This window comes from Corapipo altera, unplaced genomic scaffold (assembly GCF_003945725.1).
Source record: "Corapipo altera isolate COAL_440 unplaced genomic scaffold, ASM394572v1 104, whole genome shotgun sequence".
Lineage (NCBI taxonomy): Eukaryota > Metazoa > Chordata > Aves > Passeriformes > Pipridae > Corapipo > Corapipo altera.
The window spans coordinates 4,123,947-4,133,508 of NW_020884920.1; the positions used below are offsets into that span (position 1 = coordinate 4,123,947).

The 9,562-nt window shown below is 55.5% G+C and overlaps 1 protein-coding gene across 3 annotated transcripts; it reads right to left on the reverse strand.

Moving 5' to 3' along the window:
- Positions 1–4,249: 4,249 nt before the first annotated feature.
- ACTB (actin beta) lies at positions 4,250–9,232 on the reverse strand. 3 transcript variants are annotated; one of them, XM_027656675.1, is made up of 6 exons: positions 9,139–9,232; positions 7,392–7,520; positions 6,843–7,082; positions 5,870–6,308; positions 5,371–5,552; positions 4,250–4,997 (listed from the first exon to the last, which is right to left on the reverse strand). In XM_027656675.1, exons 2-6 carry the CDS (start codon positions 7,512–7,514, stop codon positions 4,854–4,856), a joined length of 1,128 nt encoding a protein of 375 aa, XP_027512476.1. In that variant the 5' UTR covers positions 7,515–7,520; positions 9,139–9,232; the 3' UTR covers positions 4,250–4,853. The 3 variants fall into 3 exon arrangements, with proteins under 3 accessions (XP_027512476.1, XP_027512477.1, XP_027512478.1); XM_027656676.1 differs by lacking the exon at positions 9,139–9,232 and adding an exon at positions 8,883–8,978; XM_027656677.1 differs by lacking the exon at positions 9,139–9,232 and adding an exon at positions 8,805–8,916.
- Positions 9,233–9,562: the final 330 nt, after the last annotated feature.

Consider the following 9,562-nt stretch of genomic DNA (forward strand, 5'->3'; position numbering starts at 1 on the left):
CACTTAGAAATAGCAAGTGCCTCAAGTCTTGATTATGTATTTTGCTTCTAGGCCTATGAGAGGGGTCTGGAATCAAAGAGGAAAACCTCAACCTTTAGATGAGGGAGAGCCTCAGTAAGAGGATATGTACCTGCTTTGTTTGTCATGTGTTTCACTTAAATAAAGGGTAATGACAAGTTAAATCTGGAAGCCCTTCAGTCAAGACCAACTTGTTTGACATCTGGGAAATATACTAACCTACCATATTTGCAGTCATCAGGGAAAGCGGAGACCAGGGTGGAAGAGAGCTGCATTTCCAATGCAAATGGTAAATAAAATCATCAGGGAGTCCCAAAGGCAGAGTAAAGGCCCCGCCCAGAGAGCCAGGGCGGCTGGAGCAGCTGGAATTAGGAGTAGCCACAGGTTCCCTCCAGCCCTGGGGCATACATGGACCAGACAGCAGCTGACAACCCTAAATAAGAACTGGGAACAGAGATAGGTGTAAGGACCTCCTGAGGAGAAACCAGGCTTTGTAAGAGGAGCTGCTTTTGAACTTGCGATCCACCAAATAATTGAACAGGGTACTGGTGCAGATAAGACATGAAGGTTGAACATGAGGAGGTAGCAGGTGATAAAGGAGGAAGGAAATGAACAACTACACTGAACTCTGGCATTTCTCTTGGTGGCTCTGGGAGGTGGCCAGACAGAGTGAGGAGAAACCGTCCCTGCTGTGCCTCACTTCGGGAATGCTCTTCTTCATGTGGGCACCTGGGAGCCTGCTGCTAGGTTGGGTTCTGTTCAGGGCTGGGCCATCTCAGGGCAAACTTTGGTCATCTTACAACTAATACAAGTTTTCTCAGCCCAAGGAAGGCAGACACATACCCTGCTGTCCCAGTCCAGGTAGGCAAACAAATTAATACCAGTGTCAAGATATTTTGTCAAGATATTTTGCTCTGTATAAAGCAAAATCTCTTAACTGTTCAAGGCTAGAGTGACCTGGGGATTTTATATTTTTACCTCTGAAAAGTCTTGTTCAGTTCTCTCTTCTGATTCCTAAGACTGATACAACCTGGACATATTTTTGACAGCGTGACTAAAGCCCAGCTGGACTGCAGCAGCCAGAACACTTGGTATGCTTGGGTGGAGTGCTAGCTCCACTGCTGGAAGTGATTCTCAATCCTTGATACAGTTTAATACTGTAAGGCCTGCTAAAGTGGATTACAGATGGGTATAATGCAAGTCAGGGCAGGCTCCAGGTCAGCAATCCTGCAAGGAACAACTTCAGAGACCAGGACTGCTCCTGCCCCAAGCACAGCCCATGGCATAGTCCCATCCCTGACATGGTACCTCAGAAAGGCCATTTTCTGAAGGTGATGTTTTGTACCTTCTGAGGGGACTTCTACAAGGAGGTCAGTGTAGTTTGAATGCTCTGGGATTTCCTGGGACTTTTGCACGCAGCCAGCTGGCACCCGTTCTAGAGGAGCACATGCTCACTAACGAGAGAACAGGACCCTCCCCGTTCAGGGACCGTTTCTGGTCAACTGTCCCTGACACAGCTGAGAGACAATGAGGCCCTTCAGGGCTAAATCCCGAGAGCTGCAACCATCTCCTTTGCCAAGGACATCACTAATTCCCGGCGGTGGCTTGATTCCATAAGCGGCTCAGTGAGGTGACTTTCCAGGTCACCAGCTAATTGCAGGTGAAGTGCCAGTGACTGTCTCCAGCGGGATCGAAAGTTGGGAGCTCTGAGGGAAGGAAGGACATAAAACGTGTTTGCTCAGCTCCCTTGAGCTGAGCCATCACTCCTGGGGCAGCTACAGGGAGGCAGGAAAGGGCTGGGTGGCTTGCAAGGATCTACAGCTGAGTCCCGCCGTCTCTGCAGCCTGAGGAATCCTGGAATGTCATCATGGCTGAGCCAGACAGGGGGACGCGCTCAGGCCGGCCTGTGGGTGGACTTATTAAACCTCCTGGTCTCCCCACAACCCCTGGCTATTTTTGTGCTGGAGAGGAGGAGGAGGTAGCCAGGGCACTGATTATTCCCTACACGTCTTCTCCTTTGAGTCTAACATGGCTAGAGCCAGGCCATGGCTAAACCAACTTCTCTGCTGCCTTTCCTGACAGGCCACTTGGCATTTCCCCAACTCTGTGAAACAGCGAAAGGCGAATTGAAACTTGATGACAGAGAAACTACAGTTAAAAAAAATCCCCCTCTTCCAGCGCCTGATGTTCCTGAGAGGAAATCACTCGGGGCTCTCCCCTGCTTGCTGGAGTCGGGAGCAGTGAGTAATGCTCCAGTGGTCCCTGCCCGGCACCACATTCTTTTCTCCAGCATGTAATGGCCCAGAGGAGGGATAAACAGAGTCTTGGCCTCATGCTGGAGAGGCATCGGGAAGGGCTGTGGAAGGCTCAGCCTCATTTTACTGGGGAGCTGGTTGCCCAAAACAGCAAGTGAAATGGGAAGAAGGGAGAAGTTCTGCAAAGTGTTAACTAACAGCAAACCTCAGCTGGCTCTGGAGCAGAAAAATCATCCTGGCTGCCCTGCATCTGACAGCTCTGCACCAGCCCAGCGCTCGCCCTCTCCCTGTGCTTACATCTCTGCCCACTTGAGCTGCTCTCGGCCCCCAGCATTTTGTTGCTCTATAGTTTCTCACCATCATCTCTTCTGTTCTTTGTGTCTCAACACATTTTCCCACAGTGATCAGTGACCATTTCAGACAGGGCTGAAGAAAGGCACCCCATTTCCCTATTACTGTCATCTCGTCTTGCCTCCTGGCCTTTTTCCTACCCCGCTCCTACCAGCTCCCTCCCCAGGAGCTGCCATTGCCTCCTCCTCACCCCATTTCCCCAAGACCTCAGGTTATAAGCCCAGTTTGGGCCTTGCTCGAACCTGTTTTACCTTCTCTGTTGCAAACTGGTGCTTCCAGTAACTTGTCAGCTCAGCCCAGTGTCTGTACCTCCAGCCCTGCCAGGCTCCCAGTGCACCCAGGAGGGAGGCTGGGGAGATGAAGGGCAGAAACCAGCAGGTCCACCCTGAGTATAGCATGAGACCAGAGCAGGATCAGGCCAGTCAGAGAATTAGAGACACTGGAGCCTGTTCCCTGCCTTTCATCTGCTGGAAGCATGACACAATCACAGCCATTAGCTCTTCAAAGGCAGGCAGGCTGGTGGAGCCTTGGGAACCCAGCACACCTGAGAGCAACGCTCCCAGGTCTGGTCTACCCAAGCTGGCAATGCACAGTGTCACCTGGCTCGGCTCTCCCTGGTCCTGATCCAGCAGCCTCAATCCTGTCTCCTTTTCACAGCAGTGGCTCCAGCCCTAGGGACTCCTGGACTTTGCTATGTCCAACAGGGTCTCATCTCCCAGCACAGCTTTGAGAGGGTACCCCCATGCAGCTGCTCTCTTCCATGAAGCCAGAGTCTGGAGTTGATCAAACAAGGCTGAAGCATCACAGAGGATTCAGAAGCCCAAAAGATGGGGTCAGAGTCAAGAATCCGTGCAAATCTTTCTGGCAGAGGCTGGGCTGGAGGCAGGTACCTGCACTGCCCTCAGCAAGTTCTGGAGTTGTGTCACTCACCCTGCCAGAACTTCCTCCCTCCTCCCTGCACTTTTTTCCCAGCCCCACCCATGTAACACTCCAGTGGCCCTGCTCTCTGAAGTCAAATTTTTTCCACTTCACAGGAGACTTTCTCTTGCTCTCACCTGAAAGCTGCTCCACCTAACCAGCACCCTGCAAGAGCATGAGTCTCCCAGCCTGAACCCAGGCTTCCCCTCCCAGGGCAAACCAGCAGGACAGACAAGCTTTGACACTTGGAGCAGGGAGAAGATGGGATACTGCCCCACATGAGGCTGCAGACTACTCAAAGGAGCCTTGGCTGAGGGACAAGGCAGCTGCTCTGGCACAGTTATAGCATTCCCCACACCCCACTTGCTTCCATCGGTCGAAAGCTACACATACAAGTGAGGAGACACACACAGGGCAGCATTTGGGAAGGTGCAGCTGGATCCCCGCTAAATCCAGCTCTTCTCACAGCTCCATTACACAGTCAGTATCTGGAAAGCTCCAGCCCAAGGCAGCCTTGGAGATCCACAGGTTTGGCATGTTCAGCTCTACCCCTACCCCCATATCACCAAGAGCCACCTGCCTTGTGCCCTGCAGCACCAGCATCCCCTCAGCCCGATAGCAGAGCTGTGCAGCCTGGCAGGGCAAGATCAGAGCAGGGAGCAACTGTCAAGAAATGGCATGAAAAGAAAATGAACAATCAACACCAGTCAAGCCTCTATGGTGTGCACTTTTATTTGAACTGGTCTTAAGTCAGTGTACAGGTAGCCCCTCCCTCCCCCACATACCGGCCCTTCTCGGCCCTGTGGGGGGACTGTAAAGCCTTCATTCCCATCTATCACTGGGGAACACAGCCTGCTTGCTTGACAAATCAAAGAGAAAAAGGATCAAGTGTGTTTTGTTTTTAAGGCGGAAAGATACAAAAAGACACTTGTTGGGTTACATAATTTACAGACAAGCAATTATAACCTAACACCAGTAACTGGCATCGGCTCCCTCCGAGCTGGGCTGCTGCCTTCACAGAGGCGAGTAACTTCCTGTAACAATGCATTATAACAATATTTGGAATGACTATTAAAAAAAGAAACAAATGTACAATCAAAGTCCTCAGATGCATTGTAGAACTTTGGGGGCGTTCGCTCCAACATGTTTTGTTTTTAAGACTGCTGCTGACACCTTCACCGTTCCAGTTTTTTAATCCTGAGTCAAGCGCCAAAAAAAAAACAAATAAAGCCATGCCAATCTCGTCTTGTTTTATGCGCATTTATGGGTTTTGTTTCATCACAAGGGTGTGGGTGTTGGTAACAGTCCGGTTTAGAAGCATTTGCGGTGGACAATGGAGGGTCCGGATTCATCGTACTCCTGCTTGCTGATCCACATCTGCTGGAAGGTGGACAGGGAGGCCAGGATGGAGCCTCCGATCCAGACAGAGTATTTGCGCTCAGGTGGGGCAATGATCTGCAGAGGGAAGAGGAGGAACCAGTCAGACACAGCATCACACTACACTACGCTCACAGCCCACACACAGCTCTGCAAGGCAGAGCCACCTAACTCCCTTATCTAGCCGTGGCAAAGATACTATGAAGTCCAAACAGGATCAAGACACAATCTCACATCCCCACCTCCCTCCTTTGCAGCCAGTCTTTACACTAATCCCATTATTCATATGGTTGGGTGAGTGCCATCCTGTCCAGACCCAAGGCCATTAAGGCTGCACCAGATGCAGACACCTCCTATCTTTTTTAGCAGGAGTTTAGCTTATCCCCCCTGCACCCAACCCTGTGTTTCAGCCTAGCAGGACTGCTGAGATGTTCCCACAACTCCATCCTACCTTGATTTTCATTGTGCTGGGTGCCAGGGCTGTGATCTCCTTCTGCATCCTGTCAGCAATGCCAGGGTACATTGTGGTACCACCAGACAGCACTGTGTTGGCATAGAGGTCCTTACGGATATCCACATCGCACTTCATGATGGAGTTGAAGGTAGTTTCATGGATACCACAGGACTCCATACCTGTGAGGAAAAAGCAGTCTCAAGTCAGCAAGGGCTAAGACACAGCCAAGGAAGCCTGAGAAGCTACTATGGGCAACCAGGGGACCAGCAGCTCCTCCAGCAGGAAGGCACTACAGAGCCATGGCTCCTGGTCAATTCTCCCCAAATCCCTTTAACAGCTTTAGGCTGTGTGGGAAGTGAGGCTGACTGGTGGGACAGCATAAACCTTGCTACAGACAAGCAGTAATATGGTATCTCACTGCCATGGTCTCCAGGTCACCCGTCACATAAGGAACATTGGGGGGCAAAAAGGTATATCCTACAAGAGTTGGACTTACCCAAGAAAGATGGCTGGAAGAGGGCCTCAGGGCACCTGAACCTCTCATTGCCAATGGTGATGACCTGGCCATCAGGGAGTTCATAGCTCTTCTCCAGGGAAGAGCTAGAGGCAGCTGTGGCCATCTCCTGCTCAAAATCCAGGGCGACATAGCACAGCTTCTCCTTGATGTCACGCACAATTTCTCTCTCGGCTGTGGTGGTGAAGCTGTAGCCTCTCTCTGTCAAGATCTTCATGAGGTAGTCCGTCAGGTCACGGCCAGCCAGATCCAGACGGAGGATGGCATGGGGGAGGGCATAGCCTTCATAGATGGGCACAGTGTGGGTAACACCATCACCAGAGTCCATCACAATACCAGTGGTACGACCAGAGGCATACAGGGACAACACAGCCTGGATGGCTACATACATGGCTGGGGTGTTGAAGGTCTCGAACATGATCTAGGGAAAGAAAAGAACAGGGTTGAGTCAACAGCAAAAAAAACCCCAACAGTTCTTGCTACAAGTCTATACCAAGTCCATGCAAGTAGTTTTACTTTTGCCCCTAGATAAGAGAGATCTCTCCACTTCCCCTCAGAGTCCATGCTTATCTCACCTGTTCCCCACCCGCACCTGCCAGGTCAGAGCCTGAGCAGGGAGACCACCACCAGAGCCATCTCTATGCCACAGCAAGGAACAAAACAAATGCCAAGTAAACTACAGTACAGTCACTCAAGGCTGTAAATGGATTAGTGTGCCTAGTCAGAAACAGCAGTTAGACAAGTTGCTAGTTCAGTCTCAGAGAAAGCCAGCTTAGAAGAGCAAACAAAACCTGTCAAGGTCCAGCAAAGAGGAGACTCAGGTCAGGAAAGGAAAACCCTGTGAAGATGGCAAAAAGGGAGAATAGTGGTGAAGGAGGAGAGAGGACAACATGGAAGAGGAGAGCTCGCCTGCAGCAACATCTGCTGTAGCTCCAAGCTCCAGAGTTCTACATACCTGTGTCATCTTCTCTCTGTTGGCTTTAGGGTTCAGGGGAGCCTCTGTGAGCAGCACGGGGTGCTCCTCGGGGGCTACTCTCAGCTCATTGTAGAAAGTGTGGTGCCAGATCTTCTCCATGTCATCCCAGTTGGTGACAATACCGTGTTCAATGGGGTACTTTAGGGTCAGGATACCTCTTTTGCTCTGGGCTTCATCACCAACGTAGCTGTCTTTCTGGCCCATACCAACCATCACACCCTGCACAACAAAGAAGATGCATTAAGTACAGCTGAAGGACAAGTCCAACTGGGTGGATAACCTGCTTTTCCTAAAGCTAAGTCTCCAATTACTGTCCCTATTCTATCAGGAAAGGCATTTGGCCAGCTGCTCCAACACACACTGCACAAAGGCTCTGCAGGAGGCTGCACTCCCCACCAGCTGTGCTGCAGCACAGAAGCCTCTAATGGTATAAAACCAAATAGAAGAGCTTCTTGCTCTTATGAAAGGCAACCGCTTCCACCAAAAACTGCTCATTTTTGTCGGGTAAGAGGCAACTCAGCCACCTACCTGATGTCTGGGGCGACCCACGATGGATGGGAAGACAGCACGGGGGGCATCGTCCCCGGCGAAACCGGCCTTGCACATACCGGAACCATTGTCAACAACGAGCGCGGCAATATCATCATCCATGGCTGGCTGCAGGAGGAGAGGAAAGCAGGAGACGTGAGCATCCCCGGTCCCACACCGAGCCCCGTCCCCATGGCTGCGGGTGGGAAGCGAAGGCGATGGCGGGAAGCGAAGGCGATGCCGCCAAGGCCTTCCCCACCCATTTCCTTCCTGCCGGCGCAGCTCCGCTTCGCTCGGCGCCCGCTAGAGGGGGCGACGCCTCCCAGATTTCGGCGCTGCGCGGATTTGGGACAAAGGAAGTCCCTGCGCCCTCTCGCATTATTACCATAAAAGGCAATGGATGGAGCACCGAGCCTCTCCCGCTACCGGCTTTCGGGGGGGATGGCGGCGGCCACACCCCGGGCGTGGCGGCCACACCCCAGCGCCCGCCGTGTGCCGGACAGCGGGACTCGACGCCTCCGCGCAGCACCGGGGGTCACGCCCGATGCTCGCCCCAGCACCCCGCTGTGTGCCAGCCAATGAGGTTTAACACCTCCGTGCGGACCCAGGGGTCACTCAGTGCTTTTAGCAGTGCCTCGCCGTGTGCCAGGCACAGGCAGTGAGGTCTGACGCCCCCGCACAGCCCCGGGGGTCACGCCCTGTGCTCATCCCAGCACCCCACCCTGTACCAAGCGGCGGGGCTCGACATCTCCACCCAGCCCCGGGGGTCACACGGTGCTCGTCCCGGTGCCCCACCGTGCGTCAGGCACAGCCAGCGGGGCTCGATGTCCCTGCACAGACCCGGGGGTCACACGCGGCGCTGCCCTGGCAGCCCCCAAAGCCTCAACACGCCACTAATAAGGAACCGCAGCAGGACAAACGCCGGCCACCACGCCCAGCCCACCAGCCAAGCGTGACCGGGGCTCTGCCCCATCAACCGGCGGCACCACAGGCGGATTAGCGCCAAGGAGCCAGAGTCTTATGCAACTGCCGCCCGCCCAGGCTCAGCCCCGGCGGCTTCGGCCGCGCCGGTGTAATCCGGTGTCGGGGGGCGGCGGCAGCTGCCGCACATGTGCCGCCCCGCACGGGCAGCCTGGGAAGTGTAGTCGGTGCCGGAGCAGGTACCCTGCCCGCACCACGGCTCCGGGCACACTGGGGGGGGGGGTCCTCCTCCGCCTCCCAACTCCGCATTGTTCCGATCCACAGCCTCGCCCCGCACAGGGGCTGCCACCCCCACCCCTTCCCTACAAGCAGCAGCCACGGGGGCTGCCCGCATGTGCGGAGTGGGGGAGCCGCGCCCCTCCCCACCGGGGACAACGCCCCCGGGTCCCGAGCCCCCCGCTGGCGGCTCCCGGAGCAGACAAAGCCCCGCACCCCGCGTCCTCCCCGCCGCTGGCGGGACACACCAGCCAAGCCACCCGCTCCCCCCGGCCCCACGAGCAATCCTCTTACGGGGCGGATTAGCCCCACGGGCGGCAGAGGCGCGACCCCCCCGCGAGCATCGCACCCCGAACGAACGTTAAACTGCGAACTGCGCCTACAGCCCTTAGAATACGGCAGCGCGCTGCGGGGCCGCCACCCCGCACAGCGCACAAAGGGCGCGCCGCTGTCCCGACAGCCCCGATGACACCGATAATAATAACAACAATATCGAGTTATTGCTGATCTCGTTGCTGCTCTACCCACGCTGCGGCGGTGCCGCTCTCACCTTTGTGGAGTGGCGCGGTCGGAGCCGGGGCGGGCGCGAGGCGGCGGCGGCGGGAGCGGGGCGCGCGCGCGGTGAGGGCAGGCAGAGCTCGCGGCGGCTCCCGCCCGCCGCCCGCGCGCGCCTTATATCCGGGCCGCCGCCGCCGCCGCCTCGCCATAAAAGGAAACTTTCGGAGAGCGCCGCTCCCATTGGTCCCGGTCCGGACACGCCCCCCGCGCCCCGCCCCGCCCCCGCCGCGCGCGCCCGGCAGCGCCCCCCGCCCCGCCATGAGGGGAAGCATCGGGGGGAGGGGGAGTCGAGGCGAATTGGGGTGGGGGGCGCAGCCCCTCGGGTGTCGCCGTGATGGTTTGGGAACGGGGCTGTTGTCTCGCGCTCGCCCCCGCGCTCGCCCCGCTCCGCGGTTCGCGCTGCGCCGGTGCCCCCG